Source organism: Heloderma suspectum, chromosome 4, assembly GCF_057233095.1.
Source record: "Heloderma suspectum isolate Gila_16-S chromosome 4, 16-S_ref, whole genome shotgun sequence".
NCBI lineage: Eukaryota > Metazoa > Chordata > Lepidosauria > Squamata > Helodermatidae > Heloderma > Heloderma suspectum.
Genome location: NC_139461.1, coordinates 131,972,628 through 131,997,809, shown reverse-complemented (window position 1 = coordinate 131,997,809; position 25,182 = coordinate 131,972,628). Strand labels below are relative to the sequence as shown.

The 25,182-nt window shown below is 43.5% G+C and overlaps 1 protein-coding gene across 1 annotated transcript in view; it reads right to left on the bottom strand.

Annotated features, from left to right (window-relative positions):
- MYO10 (myosin X) overlaps positions 1–25,182 on the bottom strand; it is a 245,991-nt gene that overhangs the window by 115,485 nt on the left and 105,324 nt on the right. Inside the window, exon 4 of the mRNA XM_084850564.1 lies at positions 3,590–3,777. Within this exon, the coding sequence (XP_084706690.1) occupies positions 3,590–3,777 (188 nt within the window). The remainder of the gene's footprint in view (positions 1–3,589; positions 3,778–25,182) is intronic.

Genomic DNA, 25,182 nt, shown 5'->3' with positions numbered 1-25,182 from the left:
GCAAGAATCCCTTAGAAGAAATGGAGTAGCACTCATAGTCAATAAAAGGGTGGGAAAAGCAGTACCGGGGTACAATCTCAAAAACAATGGAATGATCTCAGTATGAATCCAAGGCAAACCATTCAACATCACAGTAATTCAAGTCTATGCCCCAACCACAGAGGCCAAAGAAGCTGAGGTTGATCGGTTCTATGAAGACCTACAACACCTTCTAGAACTAACACCAAAAAAAGATGTCCTCTTCATCATAGGGGATTGGAATGCTAAAGGAGGAAATCAAGAAATCACCGGGATAAAAGGCAAGCATGGCCTTGGTGTACAAAATGAAGCAGGACAAAGGCTAATAGCGTTTTGCCAAGAGAACACGCTGATCATAGCAAACACTCTTTTCCAACAGCACAAGAGGCAACTCTACACATGGACATCACCAGATGGTCAGTATCAAAATCAGACTGATTATGTCCTTTGCAGCCAAAGATCTGGCCCTATCACTTCCTGGCATATAGAAGGGGAAGAAATGGAAGCAGTGACAGATTTTATTTTCTTGGGCTCCAAGATCACCACACACGGTGACTGTAGCCATGAAATTAAAAGACGCTTGCTCCTTGGGAGGAAAGCTATGGCAAACCTAGACAGCATAGTAAGAAGCAGAGACATCACCTTGCCGACAAAGGTCCATCTAATCAGAGCTATGGTTTTCCCACTGTAATGTATGGCTGTGAGAGCTGGCCTATAAGGAAGGCTGAGCGCCGAAGAATCGATGCTTTCGAACTGTGGTGCTGGAGAAGACTCTTATGAGTCCCCTGGACTGCAAGGAGGTCAAATCAGTCCATCCTAAAGGAAATCAACCCTGACTGCTCATTGGAAGGACAGGTACTGAAGCTGAAGCTGAAATATTTTGGCCACCTAATGCAAAGAGAAAACTCCCTGGAAAAGACCCTGATGCTGGGAAAGATCGAAGGCAAAAGGAGAAGGGGACGGCAGAGGATGAGATGGCTAGATAGCATCACTGATGCAATGAATATGAACTTGAGCACACTCCGGGAGAGAGCAGAGGACAGGAAGGCCTGGCGTGCTATGGTCCATGGGGTCACATAGACTCGGACACGACTTAACGACTGAACAACAACAAGCTGACTCCAGGTTTTTGAGGACCTTCGGTAAGATGCCCTCAATGAGCGCCCTCCCTCAGTGGGTCTACTTTCTCACCTGCTGCTCTTGCTTCTTTCTCATCATTGCTACCACTTGCTTACTTGACAAGCAGAGAGCAAACACACAGTGGCATCTACTCCTCTTCTTTACCACTACCATCATCGTTTGGGCCAGAGTGAAAGGCATTGAGAACAAGCAGGTTGCAATGATGAGGAGTAGCAAGTACAGGGGGCTCTTGTCCATGGGTCCCTACTGGGGTGTGGGCTCTCAGCAGGTGCCCGGCTATGCCTACCTTTGATGCCAGCCCTGTAGCCAGTGCTTGAATTCTGGTTCTCAATACTGAATGGGGTACTCTGAGGATTCAGAGATAATTGTATTTATATACCACCTTTCTGGCAGACAGCCCCCTCAAGACTGTTTTAACCAATTACAAAAATAAAATACCAGTAATCTAAAAATAAAACATCCAGTACAAACAATAAGTAGCATCCATGAAAATCCTTCAGCCGCAGACCATCAGTCAGTCAGTCCGTCAATTAATTAATAGCAGTTTAATAATCAGATTAGGGCCGGCCCAAGACATTTTTCTGCCCGAGGCAAAGCAGCGCATGGCACCTCACCTATCCACACAAGTTAAGGTGCAGAGTACCCAAGACTAGTGAAGTTATTATGGCACTTAAGGCGGAAAATCCTGCAAGCAGCTGTTCCACTCCCTGGTAGTAAAAATACAATAGTAATAAATTAGCAATGAACAATTTGCTGCCGTCTCATGACACCAAAAATCTACTACCTGAGATGGCTGCCTCACTTTGCCTAGTGGTAGGGCCAGCCCTGATAATAGTATCTAACTATTACAGTATTATGAAATAGTTCGATGAACTAACCTGATATCAAGCCTGTTCCAGCTTCAAGAATTACTCTGGAAGTAGTTTTCCTTCTCTCTAGTCCAGCCTTCTCCAACCTAGTGCCCTGTGGCTGGGGATAATGGGATTTGTAGTTCAAACATATTTAAGGGGCACCAGGTTAGGGAAAGTTGTGTGAGGTCAAAGAGAAGGGTTCTATTATCCTATTACACCTGCCAGAGAACAGTGCTATGAAATTAAATGTAAAACCAAGTTAGGCCCTCCGACACATTAACAACTTCTATGAGATGAATGTGAGCTTTAGAAATATCAAACCAATCATGGCTTCCCAATATATGTATCTGAGCAAACATGTCCATCAATATACAGGTTTCATGCTAAGAGCTAATGTACACATGCAGTATAATCATGAGGTTCAGTTCTTCCTATAACTGTATCATTTCAGAGTTCATATCAGTTCATTGCTTCTCCACCAAACAAACAAAACTCCTCACACACATCAAATTAGCATTTCTATGGGAAGGATTCAAGGCTAGCCTTCTACTTAACCTGCTTTCTTTTTTTTAAAATGCGGGGGTCCCCTGCCAGCACTCTGAAGTGGTAGAGTCTAGCTGTATCATATGATTCCACTGAACACACAGATCGATTCTAATTCCTCCTTGGAAGTGTTTTCCAAAAAGGAATTTTGACATGTGCAAAGCAGCTGTTAAACTGCAAATCTTCTGGGAAGGTGCCATATTAGTTCCAGGTGTAGCACATTGCTGGATATAATATATTATATCATATTATCAGTATTACTGCAAAAAATAATAATTAAAAACAATATATTCCCTATCAGGAATATCAGGCTAGTATCCCCAGGCCCTGCTACTTACTTGAGGAAGATATACGTAAAAGTATTAATCCCATCTTTCATGTGCTGAAAGGCACTTTGAGACGTGTGGTGCGACTTCAGCGCCAATCACCATTAATACAGTCACAGAAATGGTACCACTAAGAATACCAATGAACATCAGGCCTGAAGTTAGAAACTATTTTATCCTCATTAAATAAAAGCACAGATAAACAACAGAGAAAACAAGCGAGCTCAATTAAGCAGGTTGAACCAACCAGCACGCTCAAGAGTTTCCATTATTGTTGTTGTTACTTATGAACTTCCTAACAGTCTTTTTTTTTTAATAGATGTGCTTATTCAAGACCGGTGGCAACAAATTAATCCTCTGCACAGCAAGGCACAACACAGTGGGAAAACTGAAATGTTAGAGTGAAATATGAACTCTAAGTGAATAAGCCAGAGTTAAAGTGAGTGGAGTGAGTGAGTGCGTGTGCGTATATATATATATATATATAAAAATAGCTGAGACAGCTTTGTCATTCAAGAAGAGTTTGGGATCATGCAGCGAAACTACATCGCCACAAATCTCATTATTAATGGGTTATGGGGAAGGATTAGAGCACTCTTTTCCTTTCTCCCCTCATTCCAGAATCTGATGTGTACCCCCCACCCCACTCCCACATTACACACTTAAAATCCAACAACAAAGGCAGGAGTAATTAAAATAGCATTCAGGTACCTGATGAGAACACACTGGTTGTCATGACGTTTCCATAGGCAGCGGTAGCACTCGTTAGCAACAGCAAAAATATGAGGTGAAATTTCTCCCAGGTGGTGCCGGCTATATTGCTCCACTGTGGTGCGGTCATACAGGCCTGGAATGGCCTTATAGGGGTTGACTGAGGCAACAATGGAACCAATGTAAGTCTGCAAAAAAAGAAAGAAAAAGGCACAGGATTTGGATATAGTTCTAATTTAACCATATATTTGATAAGCCAAAGGATGATTTAGCACGGAAATATCCAATACTGCAGGAAAAGCATAATGAGGATAATTCAACTTGAAACCAATGGCCACCCAAAGGAAACCGTTTTCACAGTATTTTCTTAGTAATCCTTATGTATAGTATTATTAAGAGTGCACTCCTATGCATGCTTACCCGAAGTAAGTTTCACTAAGTTCAGTCGTACTTTGTCCCATGTTAAGTGGGTACAAGACTGCAGCTTAAGGCTGCAAATGCACATTAAGATTCAGGGCACAAACCACTGGGAAGTTGTCCAGCACAAGGGAACTGTAGAGGAGAACTATTTTCCACTGGTACAGCGCCTTCCATTGGTTTTGATAAGAACTGTACAAGAGAGCTCAGTTTCTTCTTAGGTTGAAATTTAGTTACTTAATCGTTGTTAAGTGGATACAATCAAGAATTAAAGAAAATGGTACTTAAAGAAAAAAAAAAAATTTAACAGGGAACAGGCTGGCAGGCTATATGGTTAAAGGCTCATGTTACTATATATGTACCTTTTTGAGAGTTTACAACAGGGACGGGGAACGTGTGCCGCTCCAGATGTTGGTGAACTGCAACTTCCATCATCCTGACTATGCTGGCTAGGGATGATGGAAGTTGCAGTCCACCATATGGAAGGTCCCCACCCCTGATTTACGGCTTCCATTGTAATAAATTTTGGTCTCAGTTTCTGTGTGGCTGCAGCAAATCTTGCAACTTTGAATGCAATAAATTTGGTCAGACAGAAGATACATTATTCTGACTAAAATCAGAACTGGCTGAACGACCCAACAATGGTTTACTAAATGTCCACCTGGGTTCAGTATAAATATCTCAACAGACTAAGTAATGGCAAATGTTCTCTCTCACCTGAACTCCAGAAAAAGCAAAGCTGTTGGTCTGAAATGATCTTCCAATATCTTCTCTTAAGATATTGACCTGGTTTGCATATAATACTAATCCATGGTTTATTTAACCCATACAAACCTACCCGGGTTTGTACAGCAGACGATCAAACAAACTATGGTTTGATTGCTCAATCCCTGGACTGTTTCCCTCCTTTGCCTGCTCCCTTTCTGAATCCCAAGTGGCTGGTATGTAGAGCATCTGGCTTTTTTGACTACTCTTGCCCACCACCTCTGTAGCTTGATGAAACAACCCATGAACAACCCATGTTCTGGGTTCACATATAATGACAACCCAGGGTTTAAACAACCCAGAGTTTGCAACCCAACAACAAACCATGGTTCTCTTTCTGGGTTGTTTGTGGTTAATAAAGCATGGTTCATTAGTGTGGTTCGTTCGCACATCACAACAACCCAGAATTTTAACAACCCAGCCACTAAGTATGCATAGTTCAGAATCTCAATGCAACAAAGAGCTTACACATATGTAAGTCATGAAAATACCTTTCAAGAACATGCTGTTTTGATTAAACAAAGACCTGGAGAAAATAAAGGGAAATGGATATTACAAAGGCATAAAACTATGGATCTTCTCTGGCCTGAATCCCACCTCTACCTCAATATAAACTGCTAGTATACCAGGTGGGCCTCTGAAAAGATACCTGAGAAATTTATTCTGTTGAATGTCCAGGTGTTCCAACTCTACTGATCCCTAAGTCTCAGACAACTGGGGAAGGACATCCCCAAAGCAGAATTCTCCCAACGTGTTTGGAGATTACATCATCCAACCTCTGAGACATAAGTAACATATATATTTTCTCCTTCCTCAGCAACATATGCAAAGCAGAAGCATTATTTTGCTTATAGTCAAAAATAGTATTTCTACATTAAAAAAAGGTGGCACTGAAACAGCTACCCTTAGAGAGCAATCCTATGGCCCCTAGACAGAGTCTGGGGTGCCATGAAGATTTCAGATTCCTGGATCCACGGTTGGAGGCAGGAATCCAAGTTCCCCACCCCCACCCCTCACAGCCAGTGCAGAGAGAACCGCACTGGCTGCCTCTCCAAGGTTGCAAAAGCATCTCAGAGAGGAGGTAAAGGGAGCGTTCCTGTGGGAGCGGAGGGGACTGGAGAGGCCAGCTTATGCCATATTCTGAGCCCTCTCCGGCCTCCTTTCCTCCCCCCCCCCCTCAGATAGATGGGCAAAAAAGCCTGTCTAGCTGAAATGCAGAGCAGGAGGTGCAGTGGAGGCAAGGATTACCTCTGCCGCACCTTCTGCTCTGCACTGACTATTCGTAAGCCTCCAAGTTCAGAGGATGACGAGTATCAACGGTAGATCCCATTGGATCGCACCTCTAAAGTGCTGGTATTGGCATTAACTATTAATACCAGTCAACATCTATTTCAAAATAGACCATTCAGAAGAAGAACATTCGTATAAAAAGCCCAGAGGTATTCCCGTTTTGCTGAAAACAACAAGAATTTTTATTTTCTTCCTCAAAATTCCTTATTTGACTCTGTACCATAGTTAATTGGAATCTCCAATGTATCCCCGTTGCACTGTGAGCCCTCCGGCAATCCTGCACTCTACCAGAAGCAATGGAGCCTTCATATTTTCCCCTCTCCTTCTTACATTTAGCAAATTTATAAAACCCAACACTCCACCAGATGTACCTGTCAGATTTACACTGATGATCATTTTTCAAGAGCACAATGCAAACAGCGGGGGAGGGAGGAGGAATCTGCTTCTAGAAAAATGAGAAAGCCAGTAATAAGATCACCAGCAAAAGGTACCATCTAACCAAAAATGTATAGCTACATCATTTCCATTTAAACAAAAAGTAGTACTTAAATGAATTTTTTACAACTGCACCACCATTATGGAAGTTATTATCAGGAATATATTCAGTCCACATAAGTCTCTCTCGGTTCCCCTCAAATACAGTTCACTTTACAAAAACATAAACAAGCTTGCAAAAAGAATCCACAATGCTCCCCCCACCCCCGCAAACCATTTAGCATGCTGAATATGAAAAAGATGTTACTTGCAGCTCTCTTAATTGCCTTTAGCTATATGGAAGACCCTGCATATAACCTTACAATTCCCCCACTTTGCAAACTCTTTAGGACTTCAATTTCAAACAAACATATATACTCAATGCTGGCGTCTGCCATATGAACTGAAAAAGTTGAAGGACTCCAGTTTGAAACGTCACAGATAATGGTAAGAGGTCTATTTTAATTTTGGCAACCATTAAACTTCCAGATTTCAAAAACATACTCAATGCCTTGCTGGATCCAATCAAGGGTCCATCCAGTCCAGCGCCTTGGCCATGATCCAAGGAGCTGCTCAACAAGTCCTGTGCATCCAAGATGGATTCGGGTTTTGTACAGCAAATCTCTCTCCCTCTCTCTCTCTCTCTCTCACACACACACACACACACACACACACACAGAGAGAGAGAGAGAGAGAGATCGCAAACTGTTGGGTTTTTTAACTGAGCGGAATTTTAAAAGCAGTTTAACTGGGGCAGGGGATAGGACAGGATATCTGTTGTAAAAAAATAAAATAAAAAATAAAAAAGCAGAAATCCCACCAGGTAAATAATCTGCCTTTGGGCCAGCCTGAACAGTTTTTGCATCACAGCCTGTGCCTTCAACTGTGGTCAGCCAGATGCCTCTGGGAAGTTCACAAAACAGGACAAGGAAGTGATAGCCATGCCCTGTTGCTAACTTCCTGGTAATCAGATATACTGGGCCAGTATCAAACAGGCGTGGGCAGGTGGCCATTTTGACTATTCAGCCCCTGGCCACAGCTTGTCACGTAAACCCGGGAACTGTGGGTTATGCGAAAGTTAAACAACCCTCGCATAACCCATAGTCTGTTGTTGGGTTGTGCGAATCCAAGGTCCCTGGGTTCACCTGGCACAACAAGCCACAGCCAGGCATTAATATGCAAATCTTGTCTGGCACGTGCTGCAACCCACCATGGCTGTTTTGATTGTGCAAAGCAGGTCACTGCCTCTGAGCATGAAGGTTCCACTTTTCACCATCAGGTCTAATAGCTATGGATAAAAATCACCTCTGTTGCCTACTGTACATTGGGCTGTGCCTCCCTCTCTTCCTTCTGATTCTACGCAGTTATTGTAAGATGGATTGATCTTTCTTTGGTTTCATTTTCTCTGCAAGCCGAGTAGGTCAGCAACTGAACCCAAGCCAGCACAAAAGATGACACGAGGTAGCACTGCAGTTTGGCATGCTGCTTTTTTGGTCTTATCCTAAAGACAGTCATAATTGATGGTCGCATGCATGCTAGTAGCCTTGATTTACTGAAGCTGCGGTCAGTGTGGCCTGCACTTCAGCTTGTTTCATGCTAATTCGTAAGGGAATGAGTCCAGTTCCCTTCCTAAATTATAAGTTCAATGTTTGAGGCCAAAATACCCTTCTTAAAAGCAATAGTTTAACATGTCAGTGTGATTATACGTTTCAAGAAGCTTCTACCCAGTCAGATCATTTCTGTTATGGAAATGTCAAACCCTGTAATCATGTTTTATGTTCACATAAGAGCTCGTGCACCTCGCCATACAATACAGCACACACAACACATTTAAAATCTTCCTCTAAAAACAAACAAAATATAATTTAATTTTGCTCAAGAGGAATTTGTTTTCTTTTCCATCATCCCATCCTGCAACTGGTTGCAAAAAAATGCCTCAAGAAAAGTACAAACAAGAGAAGGGCGGGGGAAATGTCTGAATTAAGACTATAAAGAACTTACTCCTCATATACAAATAATCCCACTTTAATGTTCATTCGTGCCAGCAGAGCCAGAGGGAAGGGATTGAGTGTATTTGCTGCTTAGTCCAGAGGAAAAGCAGGACGGATTTGTGAGAACATAACATAATAATAAATGTGAGAGTCCTAATTGGTGGAAAAGCAGGGTTGACATTCTAAAAAGTAAAATTAATTTAACAAACAAAAATGATTTCTGCATTGCCACATACTTCATTGCAAAATACATAGTATGGGATATTTTGCTCCAAAATGTGCAGAAGTTGTTTTACTAACACAATGAAAGGATAGTCAAATATGTACACTGCTGATCAGCAAATAACTTTATGGCAGGTCCGCTCTGGGAAAGGAATAGAGAGTGATGAGTCAGAATTTCCCATCCCAAAGTGGACTGCCGGTACATGTACTGTTGTCACGGACTCTATTCCAGCTAGACCGGTTTCCCCGCACCCCCAGTTGCAAATCAAGGGATCATAGAATCAAAGAATAGTAGGGTTGGAAGGGGCCTACAAGGCCATCGACTCCAACCCCTTATTATAATAGACTTATTATCTAATATTAATATTAACTTATATTATATTATATTTATTATTAATATTATTAACTTATTAATATTAATATTAACTTATTAATAGGCTTATTATCTCTTGGTTTGCAACTGGAGGCAGGGGGAAGCTGGTACTCCTCAGGGGGTCAGGTTTGACCATAGGGACTCTAGATGATGAGCCCCAATGTAACTCTACAATTTATTGTCTTTCCTTGACTCATCTTGGCTTACTGCCCTGCAGGTACTTTATTGAGTTACACCTGTTTTCTGTTAGTGCTGCATTTGTCTCTGGATTACATGAAATGATTGGGGGAGACCGGTGGGTGGGTGGCCATATCGTGCAGCAGCAGGTTGCACTAAAGGTCCTTTGAATTCCTTCTCTGCCCCCACCTCTGTAATTTTATACTGTTAGAGAAATATGGCCTTGTTTTTTGTTTGTAGATGGGAAAAACTAAACAAGAGAATTTAGAAGACTTTTAACTAAGCCATAGGAAATAAGGCTACTGATCATATAATTAAAATTCTGGGTAGGAAAAACAGACTCCAGAATCATCTGGTATCCAGACACTTAGTAATCATCTACAGAACAAAAGGTGTTTACATTTACAAAATTACCTCAATCTACAGGGGAAAAAACCATCAACTAGAGGAAAGTCATATAGCAGAAATTTCCTAATTCTGTGTGTGAGTGTGCATGTGTGTGCGTGCGTAAAAAGAATCAACAGGGTTGAACTTCCCCAGCCTCTCTCCCATCTAGGGTTGATACATAAACATAACACTTCCCAAACCTTAATGATGATTACAGGATCGGGAGCCAGGCTCCCTTCCCCAGCCTCTCTCCTCTCTTATGTGATCACCTCCCACCGTTCATCATCATGGTTTGATTTTATGTATCCTTCAGCACTAGCCACAATGAATGCTAACTTGTTAACCAGGATTTGAAACCAGGGCTTGAAGTTGTTTAAAATGTTTTATGTGGAGTGTGCCCTGGTTAGTGTTAGTTGCGCTTAACATTGTTGCAGGCGTAACACCAAATCATGGTTAAGGACAGTGAGAAAAGGGGAGGACCAAATCCCACTGGAAACATATCAAATTAACCTTTGGGACGTATTCTTCCTTCTAAGTCTTAGATGCATGCCTACGACATTTTACAGTCAGGGCCAGAAATACTGGAACAAGGATAACTGTTTTGGCAGTTAGCCTCTGTACATCATCACATTGAAGTTGAAAGGAAACACACCCAGATGGGAGCGAAGTCAGGACTTTCAGCTGTAATTCAAGGGCTTTGACAAAAGTGGGGCACCAACCATTCAGGAAGTAAAGTCAGGGGCATACACACACACCCATCGTTGGTGGCTCAGAAGTAATGGAACGAATGGCTGACAAGCAGCTGCATGGCCAGGTGTGGCCTGTTTCCTGGGTACCCCATGGCCAATCAAGCAGATAAAGGCCTGGAGGGGGTTCTGAGTGTTACATTTGCATTTGGTAGCTGTTCACTGGAACTCTGAGTGTTAAATTTGCATTTGGTAGCTGTTCACTGGGAAGGAGCCTAGGGAAGGAGGACCAGCCAGCAGCTGCACCGGGTGATCCTGAGCCTGCTTCTGCCCCCGCCCACAGGTACTTAAGGCGGGGCTGCCAGAGGCTGCTCGGGAAGGAGCCTGGGGAAGGAGGACCAGCCAGCAGCTGCACCGGGTGATCCTGAGCCTGCTTCTGCCCCCGCCCACAGGTACTTAAGGCGGGGCTGCCAGAGGCACTTAGCGTCGCACTTGGAGTCGCGTAGGACCTGAGGATCTACCCACCTGCCTCTCCAGAGACACCAGCAGCCACAATACCAGCAGCAAATAGCAGCAGCAGCAGAGGGCAGCAGCTTTAAAGACAAGGGGAAGGGGCAAACGTGGACTATCTGCTCCTTCTTAGCTGCTGTTCTCTTTTATCTTTTTTATATTCTTTTAAACTGTTGTGTATTTTATATTGTAATATTTTACTATGTGCCTGGGAGGACTATTGGGCAACTCAGGGGGTGGGGGAGGTGCCACCATAACTGTGGTCACGGGCAGGGGGAGGTATGGCGTTGGGGGATTAACAGGCCAGCTGAGGAGAAGAGGGGCTAGACACCTTACAGCTGTCCCCTCTTCTGGTTCTTCCCCCAACCTGATGGTTCCTGGCAGCCTTACCAGTCTGCCCTCAGGTCTGGTGGTGCTGCTGCTGAATGCCAGGTTGGCCCAAAATAAGACCTCCCTCATCCATGATTTGATTGTGGATGAGGGGGCTGACCTGGCATGTATTACTGAGACCTGGGTGGGGGAACTGGGAGGGGTCACTCTCTCCCAGCTGTGCCTTCCTGGGTACTCGGTGCAGCACCAACACCGACTTGAGGGTCGGGGAGGGGGGGTTGCCGTGGTCTATAGGAATTCAATCTCCCTCTCCAGGCTTCCTGCTCAGTTGAGTGCAGATCTTGAGTGTTTGTACCTTGTGTTGGGTACCCGGGACAGATTAGGGATTCTGTTGGTGTACCGCCCACCCCGCTGCCCATCAGACTCCCTGCCTGAGCTGACGGAGGTGGTCTCGGACTTGGTGTTGAGGACCCCCAGGATGATGGTCCTGGGGAATCTCAACTTCCATGCCAAGGCCGCTGTATCCGGGGCGGCTCAGGACTTCATGGCCGCCATGACAACCATGGGGCTGTCCCAACATGTCATCGGCCCAACGCATATAAAAGGACACACGCTTGATCTGGTTTTCTCGACTGGGCAGGTGGATGGTGATCTGAAAGTGGAGGAATTAACATCTGTCCCTTTGTCATGGTCAGATCACTTCCTGCCGAGGTTTAGACTTCTGGCGGCCTTTCCCCTCTGCAAGGGTGGGAGACCTATTAAAATGGTCCGCCCCTGGAGATTAATGGATTCCGATGGATTCCAGAGGGCTCTGGGGGATTTTCCTGCTGGTATGGCTGGTGCTCCTGTCAAAGCCCAGGTCGCTCTGTGGAATGCAGAGATGACTCGGGCGGTTGACACGATCGTGCCCAAGCGCCCTCTCCCTCTGAGCAGAGCCCGGCCAGCTCCTTGGTATACACCTGAGCTGAGGGCAATGAAGCAAGAGGGGAGACGGCTAGAACGCAGGTGGAGGAAAACTCGTGCTGAGTCTGACCGAACACAGGTAAGAGCCCACTATCGAGCCTACTCTGTGGCGGTGAGGGTGGCAAAGAGGCAGTTCTTTTCCACCAGCATTGCATCTTCTCAGTGTCGTCCAGTGGAGCTTTTCCGAGTGGTTCGCGGCCTGTTACATTCTGGGCCAGGGAGAGAGACGGTGGAACCCTCGGTAGCACGCTGTGACAAGTTTGCGCGGCACTTTGAGGATAAAGTCGCTCAGATTCGTCATGAATTGGACACCACCATTAATGCAGTTCCATTGGTAGAGGCGTTCAGAGCACCGTCTGGTCCAGTTTTATTGGATGAGTTTCAGTTACTGAGGCCTGAGGATGCAGACAAGGTGCTTGGCCAAGTCCGATCGACCACTTGTGTGCTTGACCCTTGCCCTTCATGGCTTATTAAATCAAACAAGGAGGGGTTGTCCGGCTGGGTCCAGGAGGTTGTAAATTCCTCCTTGAGAGAGGGAGTGGTGCCTGCTGCTTTAAAAGAGGCAGTAATTAGACCACTCCTGAAAAAGCCTAACCTGGACCCAGAGGATGTTAACAATTATAGGCCAGTGGCCAACGTCCCCTTCCTGGGCAAGGTGCTTGAGCGGGTGGTTGTAGGACAGCTCCAGGCACTGTTGAATGAAAGGGATTATCTAGATCCATGTCAATCGGGCTTCAGGCCTGGTTTTGGAACGGAAACTGCCTTGGTCGCCCTGTGGGATGACCTCTGCCGGGAGAGGGACAGGGGGAGTGCGACCCTGTTGATTCTCCTGGACCTCTCAGCGGCTTTCGATACCATCGACCATGGTATCCTTCTGGATAGGTTGTCTGGGTTGGGAGTTGGAGGCACTGCACTACAGTGGTTCCACTCCTACTTGGATGGCCGATTCCAGAAGGTGGTGCCGGGGGATTATTGCTCTGTGCCATGGCAACTGTGCCATGGGGTTCCACAGGGCTCTATTTTATCCCCCATGCTGTTTAACATCTACATGAAACTGCTGGGGGAGGTTATCCGGAGGTGTGGGCTGAGGTGCCATCAATATGCGGATGACACCCAGCTCTACCTCTCTTTCTCATCAAACCCAGGTGAGGCAGTGGCTGTTCTGAATCAGTGCCTGGGCACGGTAATGGACTGGATGAGGGCTAATAAACTGAAACTCAATCCAGACAAGACGGAGGTACTGTTAGTAGGTGGTTCGTCTGCCCGGCTAGGTGATATTCAACCTGTTCTGGAGGGGGTTGCACTCCCCCTAAAGGATCAGGTTCGTAGTTTGGGGGTGCTCTTGGATCCAGAACTGTCACTTGAGGCACAGGTGAACTCAGTGGCATGGAGCACTTTTTATCAGCTTAGGCTGGTATACCAACTACACCCTTATCTGGACAGAGATAGCCTAGCTACAGTGATCCATGCTCTGATAACTTCTCTTCTAGATTACTGCAATGCGTTATACGTGGGGCTGCCTTTGAAAACGGTCCGGAAACTTCAGCTGGTCCAAAATAGGGCAGCAAGATTGTTAACAGGGACTGGCCTGCGAGCTCATATTACGCCAGTACTTTTCCAGCTGCACTGGCTGCCAGTCCATTTCCGGGCCCGATTCAAAGTGCTGGTGTTAACATTCAAAGCCCTTAACGGCTTGGGGCCAGGTTACCTGAAGGATCGCCTCCTCCCATATGTGCCTGCCCGGACCTTAAGATCATCATCAGCGGCCCTTCTCCGTGAGCCCCTGCCAAAGGAAGTGAGGCAGGTGGCTACTAGGAGGAGGGCTTTTTCTGTTGTGGCACCCCGGCTCTGGAATGAGCTCCCTAGTGAGGTTCGCCTGGCGCCTACATTGTATTCCTTTCGGCGCCAGGTGAAGACCTTTTTATTTTCCCAGGCTTTTTAGCTTTCTAAATTTTTATCTTTGCTGTTTTAAATCTGTATTTTAAATTCCTGTACTGCTGCTAGGTTTTATTGTGGTTGCATTGTTATATTGTGGTTTTAATGTTCTATATATTTTAAATTGTTTTATTGTGTGTTGTTTGGTTTTAATTTTTGTGAACCGCCCAGAGAGCTTCGGCTATTGGGCGGTATAGAAATGAAATAAACAAATAAATAAATAAACTCCCAACATGAGGTCCAAAGAAGTGTCCATGCGCGTGAAGGAGGCCATTACTAGGCTGAGGAAACAAAATGAACCCATCAGAGAGATAGCAAAAACAGTGGGAGTGGCCAATACACAGTTTGGAGCATCTTGAAAAAGAAGGAATTAACTGGCAAGCTCAGCAACAGCAAAAGGCCTGGAAGACCATGGAAGACAACTAAAGTGGATGACCGCAGAATTCTGCTCATGGTGAAGAGGAACCCTTTCACAACATCTAGCCAGGTCAAGAACGCTCTTGCAGAGGTAGGCATGTCATTGTCAACATCACCTCTGAATGGTTGGTGCCCCACTTTTGTCAAGCCCCTTGAATTACAGCTGAAAGTCCTGACTTTGCTCCCATCTGGGTGTGTTTCCTTTCAACTTCAATGTGGTGGTGTACAAAAGCCAAGTGCCAAAACAGTTATCCTTGTTCCAAAATTTCTGGCCCTGACTGTAAATATACACCTAAAATGTAAAGTGTGAATGTGACAAACACATGCTTACAAACATGGATTTCATACAGGTACACTTGACAGGAAGTAAACAGAGGCTGAAGCTCCCTGCCAGATCAGTGGCAAACCTTGGTCATCCTTACATGCAGTATGAAATTAGCCTTAGCAACAGGACATGCATAAGCCCAAACAATTATTTAGACCTCCAATAGCCTCATGCTTTGAAAAGCTCTTGTTCCTAACAACCAAAAATACACTGAAAATTTGGAACACTTGTCTGCAAAGGTAGCCCTGAAACAAAACACAAGTGAGTATGCGCCCATGGCCAACATTTTCCAACACTTGGCAATTTTCCTTTTTGTGAAAACTTTAGCAAGTTGTAAATAATCACCTGTTGGGAAATGGTGGGCGGGTGTGTGCGAGTGTGCTGCTCTTGGCGGTATTACACATAGTTCTTTACTATTATCATGGGCCTCGGAAACAGACTTCATTTCCATTTCATACATGAGCCAAATGTAGAAATAAGTTTGCTTAATGTTCCTTTCATATGATCATCCTTTGAAAAATAAAATGGAACTGTTACAGAGCAGAGTTCTCAGTGGGCAGGAAGTCCACAGTTACATGGTTGATCGGCACTGCCCCTTTCCTTCCGCCAGCACTAAGATAATGTCACATTTGAGCCAGGCATGATTCTTCCCCTACACACAATGCAGAGTGCCTAGTTCACAAGTAATGTAATCCATGAGGTAGAAGGGAGGAGCACCCAGGTGAAGCCTGTCATTGACCCAGATAGGCCAGACAGGACGGCTGCTTCACAGTTTACTTCTTCTCATGGTAGTGCAGTGCATCCCTCATTATGCACATACATTTTTCCTCCCCTTGGATGAATGCACTGATAAGTCACTGCTGCTGTTATCACCTTCCCAAAGCACCTGGGGACATACAAGTCTGTAGGGTGGATAAAAATCAGTGATTTAGGGTGCAATTATATGCATGTTTAGACAGAAAAAGTCCTACAGCTCCCAGCATGCCTCAGCCAGCCATGCATAGAATTGTGCCCTTAACACACACACCCGCCCCCAGGGTCAGATTTTTAAAAATTTAAATCAGATTGTTCCTTAAAAAATCATCAGTAAAATACTAAATTTCTCTCTCATTTAAAAAGTTACACAGTTACAATGAAATATAATCACAAACACGCTAAACTTACAGTCTCATAAAAATGAATTAATGGCTCTGTCACACTCACACACATGCGACCTGGTTCGCATGTAATCAGAAGCCACTGTGGTGAGGGGAAGTTGTTGAGGTGGTTGACAAGCCACCCAGAACCCATGGCCTGTTTTAGGGTTGCAGGTGGCTTGTTAACCACCTGAACAACCCACCCTCACCATGTTTGTACTTAATGGCAAGCTACGGTGCTCCCTCACCATGACAAGCCCCACGGGGAAATTCACCCACAGTGGCTTCTCGTTATGTGCGAATCCACCCACTGAGTTACCTACGAATCAATTATGGGCATTCCTTTCAGTTTTTCCTCTCGTAAAAATGACTCTGTCTTGCCTAAGTACTGGCTCTTGCTATTCAAAAGTTCTGGGCTTCGCTATAGCTCAGTGTTTTGCACACAAAAGGTCCCAGGTTCATCCCTGGCATCTCTACGTCGGGCTAGGAAAGAATCCTGCCCGAAACTCTGGCGAGCTGCTGTCAGTCAGTGTCAACAATACTGGGTTAGATAGACAAATGGGCTCAGTATAAGACAGCTTCCTATGTTTCCTATATTAAAAGTCACATGTGCCAAGACACAGGCTAGATAGGATTTTTATTGTTCTGTGCTTATGTGTTGGTGGAGATGGGCCAAGTAAGGGAGAGGAGTTCATTAGGACAGAGAGACAATATAGGAAAGTACAGTTGGAGGCAGAGTAGAAAGGAAAAGCAGAGTGAACGGGAAGGAAAAGGTAAGGTATTATACTACAGACACAGCTTCCAGTTCTTATATTCCCACACACTTTTGCCACAGAAAAACTCCTGGCTCCTGGCCACGAGAGAGACCCTATTTGGGAATATACCCTCCCTGATACTGTAAAATGTAGTAAAAGGTAAAGGTGTCCCCAACCAGTCGTGTCCGACTCCAGGGTGCGGTGTTCATCCCCGTTTCTAAGCCGAAGAGCCAGCGCTGTCCGAAGACGCTTCCGTGGTCATGTGGCCAGCATGAATGAACACCGAGGTGCACGGAACGCTGTTACCTTTCCCGCCGAGACGGTACCTATTTATCTACTTGCAATTTCTTGCTTTCAAACTGCTAGGTTGGCAGGAGCTGGGACTGAAGACGGGAGCTCACTCCATCATGCGGCACTCAGGTCTCGAACTGCTGACCTGCCAACCTTCCAGTCTGCAGTTCAGCGTCTTAACCACTAAGCCACCGCGGTCCCTATAGTAAAATGTAGTACTGAGTTCTAAATTAACAAGTTTTACTGATCAGATTTGCACCATTGTTTAAGAAATATGTGAACTATCAGTAGCAAACTTGATTTAAATCATGATTTTAAGCAATGATTTAAGTCATCTTGATTTAAATCAATCTCTTCTGCAGGTCTGTGCAATGCGACTGATGCATTACAGGGTACATGATTTTCTCGAGGCAGATACTAATCCCAATGGCAGACTGAACTCCATATGTTGTGGCCCTGGCTTTATTTTAAACATACCTGATCTAAAGAGAAGGTTCTGATCTACACTCTTGATTAAAAGATGCAGTGATATATTTGCCTGCTTATTTGTTCATCTGCTATATTTAATCAGCCCAGTAACAAACAATTACAAAAACTAAAACAATACAACATAGCACAAGGACTAAAATATATAAAAACAACCATAAAATTGAAAAACTAAACTCTAAAAGGCCTGGGAGAAAAGACAGATAACAATAAGGTAACAATGTAGGTGCCAGGGGAGCCTCCATGGGGAGGGCATTCCATAAATGGCACCACCACTGACAAGGCCCTCTCTCTTGTAAGCCACCTGCTGAACTTCCTTCAGAGGGGAAACCCAGAAGAGGACCTCCAAAGATGACATAAGGCTCTCAAGCAGGTACATACCTGGAATGTCTCCCTTAGATACTCTAACCCCAAGTAGTTTAGGGCTTTAAGAATCAATACTAACACTTTGAACTGGGCTTGGAAATGGATTGGAAGCCACCAATATTATTTCTATTTGAGTTGCAGATATCCAATGTACCAGTGGATGTTAAAGGGCCTTCTAAAGGATTCCCCCTCCCTCCTTTAACACCATATACTACTACTAGGAAATGTGCAGTGCTGGAGAAAAGCTGTTTGAGAGTTTTTAAATACGTATAAGATCTGTGGCTTATTCAAGATTGGGCGAGGAGGAGAAAATCACACTGCCAGTGAGCTAGGACTATGGCTCTTGCAATCAAGGGAAGCTCCTATCTGTACACATTTTAAGACCTTTTGTGGGTCACTTCTTATTTGGTCATAACAAAAATATGGGATGACTGCTTTTGGAAAAGTCTGGTAAGCAAATAGCTAGAACCTGGATACTACATGAAAATCTAGCAGTTTAGGGAAACAGACCTACAGACCTGCAGACCTGAATTTCTAAAGCATTACTGGCAACTGGCTAGAATCCAAAAAAAAAAAAAAAGCAAAACAATTCATTGTTTCATTGATCATTAATGTGCAGCCATTACCTCCCTGAGGGATCTCTTGAGAATAAAGCTACACAGAAAAGTATGCTATAAATAGACGGATCAAGTGTTATTAGAAGAGCTTACTGAACCAAAACGAAGAATAAAGCAAATGGAGACCCAATTAAATCTGATGAAAATTGTTCAATATACTATTTCAATGTTGCAAGGCTAATTTAAGTTCCATGGCAGTTTCTGGGGTATCAAACAAGCAAACCAGAATAAACCTCCTGCCTAGAATTTTTAAATAAAATGTTGAGTGACTAGCAAAGTATCCACAAAATATATAGAGAAACGTGGCCATAAACATGGGCTTTGGGTAAGTTGGGTGATGAGAGCCAATGCTAATATACATCCTCTTTTTCTAGCTGGCATTGCTCACCATTTGTAGTTTCCTTTGGGCCCTGCTTCCTCTAGACTAGGTCCCCTGCTTTTTCCATTTCTGCTTCTCTTGGCTCCTTGCATCTGTCTGCTGCCCCAGTATCCCTTTCTCAAGCCCCTGCTTTCTCTATACCTCTGTTTCTAGGTTCCTTGCTTTGCCTAGTGTAGTTCCCATTTGCTTTCTGGGAAATTCTCTAAGCCAGCCTTTCCCAACCTGGTTCCATCCAGATGTTTTGGACTTCAACTTCCATCAGAATCATGGGAGTTGTCATCTAAAACATCTGGAGGGCACCACGTTGTGGAAGGGCTGTCCTAGGCAAAGCAAGCAGCCTAGGGAAAAATACGGTTTCATTCCAAATGTTAAGTGTCATGGAGTAAGTGGCTCCTTTATTGTTGCAAAACTGGGACTAGGACAGAGCTTATGCAGCAGTGATTAAACAGATGTTCAAACCATTTGGTTTCTTGGCAACTTCTTGATTCAGCCAATTCAATGAGAATTATATAAATAGACATGAAAAGGAGTATGTGATTGGTTTAATGGCTGGTGATGTCACAATTAAAGACATTGAAGACTGAATGCCCTACTGCTATTCTTCTTTTGGCTTTTTCTTCACTATGTGTCTTGAGAAAGCAGGCATAAATCAGAAACAAAAAAATCCAAAGCAATGACTCCTTAAGGAGTCAATATCACAAACAGAAGGAAACTCTCATCACGTCAATGCTGACTGAGGTGAGTATGTCACCGTTGATACAAATCATTACTACATGCCTTAGAACCCCCTAGAAGAGCGCCCACAGCAAAGAAAGATTTGGCTACTTCAGAGCACAAAATAAAGAAGGGCAAATGTGTTAAATGGGGATGCTTTTAGTAATGAATCACGGAAGATTCATGTGTGAGTTTACATATTTATTTAATGGTTTTATTTTTAGCTCTCACTTACCATTCTTAAATAGTTCCCTTTCATTCTGTTTTGACCTCTTTTCAAGCTTGTATTTGCCAGAAACAGTTGTCTGTCTGAGACGTGTGGGAGGCAAATTCAGTCAGAGCCAACTCCAACACCATAATTTCAATGCCTTTGCTTTAGGTACATCCCATATGTACTTATGTGGTTTTAAGGTCTCTTCCCTAAAACTTTCGATGCAAGCTCAAACTGTCCCAGGAAAGGATAATCTCAACAGTGCTTAGGGACATGCCCCCCCCCCTTGATAAACTGCCACACCACTGGCACATCTAATTTTGGAACTGGGCTTTTGAATGCCCAGAAATTACAGCCTTTAGTTGGCCATTTTATTACATGCACATTTTTTTGCTTTGCTTTAGAAGAAGCATCTCAAGTAACACTCTCTTCCATTCCCATTTTCAAACATGGGCACCACTGGAATATGTGCAAATTGGAAGGCTGAATTTTACATATTGATTTGAAGAAGCAACCAAATATTTGGCTGTCCATCTCTAATATAGATTTAATTCATTATGTTACCACAGACTGAATTTATGCATATACCTTTGCACGAGAAGGAGCAAGACCTAAAAATGTGTTAATGTGAAGCCAAACATGTATCAATTACATTTAATTTTTCACATGAACATTTTCTCCATTACGATTTTTCAACTAAATAATTCCCTCAGGCAATTTAGAACCTATGAACTGAATTTCACATCATGACTTTTGACTGTGTTATACCAAAATGTAAATCATTAACATAATGCAAGAAATTTAATTGGAGGTAAAACACTGTTAAACTTATCTTTAAAAAAAAAAAAAAGACAAAGTGGTTAGTTCCTAGGGCTTTTCAGTTTTCTAGATCTCCAGTTCCTCTTCTAGGATACTGCAAAAATGAATAGCGGAGAAGTTTTAGATTCACTGCTTGTGGGGACTATTTAGGAGTAAGTGTTCTCATAAACAACTGAAAGCGAACCTTCAGAATTCATCCCACAAGCATAGTTTGTGGGTGAGTAGTTTGAGAAGGACTGAAATGCAACTAAAATCAGGAAGGCTTTTGATTCACTTGAAAACAATAGCCCTACCTTTGAGCAAAGAATTATCTAGATCACCATTACTGTTTTCTAATATTATAATTGTATTCTGTCTTGTTTTCAACTCGGTAAGGCAGAGCTAACATGAAGCCAAAGTGGAGATGGTGGCTAGGGACTGATCATGGGAAGATTGAGATGTTTTGTCTCTCAATATATGATAAATCATCTCTCCGGAAGACAGTGTCAATTATTTTTGTAAATTAAATCTGAGGGGTTGAAATGACTGGCACAACTTTTCCTTCTGGAAAAGTGTCCGCCCATCTTCATAACCAAATTAAACACGTTGGTGTCATGCCCATAACAACTGTGCATGCCAGCTTTTAGGATTAGTATGGGATGCATTTTACAGTATAGCAGATATTGTTATATTTTATTCATTTATTAAATTTATTAAACACCTCATGAAATAAATTTCCCTAGGTGTTTTACAATAATGATAAAACTACAAATAAAATGACAATAAAATCAACAATATAAAACTGTTGTAAAATACAGTATCTCATTGCAGGTAGGATAATTATTAGGAATTATAGACTGCTTTTCACTTTACAAAAAACAAAATAAAAACCAAAGCAGTTCACAAAATAAAATAACAAAGTACGATAAAATCAATCAATAAAATCATTAAACAGTGAAACAGTAAAATATTCATAATAACAAGGGGTAGTTGGTAGTACTAATAGACAGGAAACACATGCGCAAACAGATACGTCTTACCTTACTGGCGGAAACACTCCATACTAGAAGCCCACCTGATCTCAATGGGGAGATCATTCCACATTTCTCCATCATCATCATCATCATCATCATCAACAACAACTAGTATGTGTTATTACTGAAGCAGTAGGAAGCAGGGCTTCTCTAGGCCGGATTTGTGAGCGGGAACGAAATGGCACAGTCTCAAGGCTCCTGTCTCTCCCCTAGGCTGCTGTTAATCTCTTTGAATCAGTAAAAGCATCCAAGGATTCATTCCCTCATCATTTTGTATGATTTATACCATGTTCAAATTTTAGTACTCTTTTCAATTACAGTTTTGTTATGAGGGAACAGAACAACAACGTCTGCAAATGGAGTAAGAGCAGTATAATGTGTGAGCAACCAACTCATGTGAGCTATTTATTTATTTATTTATTTATTTTAATAATGTAGTAATAAATAATAAATGAGCCCATTCCTTCTCTGAATTGAAAAAAACAAAACTTGTGATTTATTTATTTTTCCATGGAAGAGGAAATCGCATCCTTGCACAAGTTTTAAATTCTCATGTTACGTTGTTCATGCCAGTAAACCACTCCCACAAAGAGTTTCTCCCCTTCAAATTGTTCTGCTGGGCATATTATCTAAACTGATGGTTTAATTCAATTAACAGATTTAGAAACAGCCATTCTTAGAGAGCTTAGTTATAAATGAAGTATTATGAGAAAGTTGGTATACTTTAGCAGGAGAAGTACACCAACAGATTAGCTTGCTTGCTTCATTGGATTTATTAGGAAAAGGTTTTTACATTAAACAAATACAGTGTTAAACTGGTTGATATACTATGCCAGTGCTTTTGTGATCTGCACTGGCTTCCAGTCTGTTTCTGGGCCCAACTCAAAGTGCTGGTATTAACTTTTAAAGCTCTAAACATCTTGAGGCCAAGTTACCTGACGGATCGTCTCCTTCCATATAGTTAATCAGGACAGGCCCTTTTTAGTCATGGCGCCCTGGTTGAGAAATGGCCTTCCCAGAGAAGCTTGCCTGGTGCCTACATTGTGGTCTTTTTGGCTCCAGGTGAAGACCTTATTAGTTTTCAAATGTGCTATTGTGTTTTTAGATCTTTACACCGCTGCTGGCTTTTACTCGAATTTTTACTTTGGTTTTATTCTATTTTAAATGTCTAAAGGTTTTATATTAAGTTTATCAAGATGTATTTTATGGTTTTAATTTCTGAAAACTGCTCAGAGAGCTTTGGCTATTGGGTAGTATAGAAACGCAATCAATCAATCAATGTTAAACTCTCCAAAAACAGGTTGTGAAAGCCATGTAATTCAGAGAAATCAGTCCTGACTTTCCCGCCACATGGCTTGGCCTCAGTCTGTGGGTAGCCACTACCCAGTCTGGTACTCCAGCTGCTGGCCTCAGTGTTGGCTCCAGGTTTCTCGGAGCCCTTGGTCAAGAGACCTCAATTGGCCTTCTTCCTCACTGAATCTACCTTCTCACCCCAATGTCACTGGCTGCAATTGCTTCCTCATCTTGCTTCTCACCATTGCTCTATTCACTTGGTTGACAGGCAGAGAGCCAGTGAACAAGTAGGCAGTGTCATCTACTGCTTCTCCTTCTCACCACTACCACTGTCTGGGCCAGAGCGAGAAGCAGGTGAACAAGCAGGTTGTAATGGTGAAAAGGAGTAATGCCGGGGGGGCTCTTGTCAGTGGGACCCTGCTGGTCTGTGGGCCCTCAACAGGTGCTTGACCATGCCTACCGTTGATGCCTGTACTTCAATCAAAATGGAAAAGGTACTGCTCCACAGCCTAGTAAGGCCCAGACCTGGCTGAGGAGCACCTGGACAGCCAGCTGCTGGTGGCTGGGCCTGTGGCAGTGCTGCCACCCAAAACCTGTCTGGGTTCTTCATGGCCAGGCTGGCATCCTGCCAGGCTGTGGAGGAGGGGCTTGCAGCAGCAGCTGGTGGGGACACACTCGTTCCAGCTTTGTGGCCCAGCAAGGCCTCAAGCAGCTGGTGGCAGGTGTGTCTGTGTGTGTGCACACACCCGTTCTGTGACACCTCTCAATCCACTGCCCGAGTCAAGAGCCTCAGCGTGGTTCATAGTAGGGCCAGTCCTGTGCCATGATATCATACATTGCAGAAAATAATTATATCCATGTTTGTTTGCTTTAAGTGCAGAAGACGTAATAAGGGCCTTCCCCAAGTCTTGTGAGGCTTCGAGGCTTGTATTCAGTGCTGCAGCACTTGAGTTGGTAGCGTCATGTGGGGTGCAGTAGTGGGGCTCAGGCAGCAAAATAGCTTGGGCCAGCCTTTGCCAATCAGACGCCTGGCTTGAAAATATATTCACTACACATTCCTTCAAAGAATTCAACAGAAGAAAAACTTCACAGAACATATAACTTTCCACACTGCTGCACGCTTTAGCTGCTGCTAAAGAGAAAACATTCAGGTCAGACTTCTCTACATCTCAACAAAGCCTCACAGTGACTAATATGCCTCATAACAAAGCTCCAAACTCCACAGACACCAATAACTGGATACCCAGGAGTGCTCAGGAATTCACTACACAGCTGCGTCACATTGGAATGGCCTTTAGACAAAAGAGACAATTAGACTGCAATAAGTAGGTACACATTTCTAAACTCAATGGGACTTGCATTCTGAGTAGACATGCATGGGATTGCAATATTAGTGATGGGAACCCGCTCAATTACTGTTTCCCTGCAGATACTTTTCAGACTAACACATCTCTCTTCCAGCAATTTCGAGATACAGTAAAACAGATACCGTATTTACTATCCTCTGCAACCTGCAGAAGTCCCAAATTCTTGAGAAAAAAAACCCAATACTCACAGGACTTGTTTATTTGTTACATTTATCTCCTGCCTTTCCTCCAAGGAGCCCAAGCCGGTGTACATGATCCTCCTCCTCTCCATTTATCCTCACAACAACGCTGTGAGGTAGGTTAGACTATGAGTCAGTGACTGGTCCCAAGTCACTCACTGAACTTCATGGCCAAGTGGGGACTAGAACCCAGATCTCCCACGTCCCAATCCACCACTACACCACACTGACTTACTGAACACTGACTTTTCCATAACAACCTTTCAGCCTGCTATGGCCGTTGTTTTACCATACCACATAACACCCCCCCCCCCACACACACACACAAATCCTGCCACTTATTTTCATGTATCCACAGTCTTACTTTCATACATTCTCTATGCTAGAGATGGGCATCTTGTGGCCCTCCAATTTGGCTATGCTGGCTAGGACAGATGGGAATTGTAAGCCAAAACATCTGGAGGACCACAAGTTGCCCACCCCTGCTTTAGGCAAAGCAGTTTGATAGATCTGTGCAGTCTTTCTATTTTTGTGAAATCTATTTAGCTGGCTTTCACATTTTGAGCTGTGCTTTTGTCTATACCTTTTGAAGGGCAAAACTAGATGTTACTTAATTACGTGGTTAGCAATGATGTCTATATTTTGCTTTTTAACAAGGATTTCAAGATTTTTGAGAAAAATTGCTACTTTCTTAATGGCACTAAT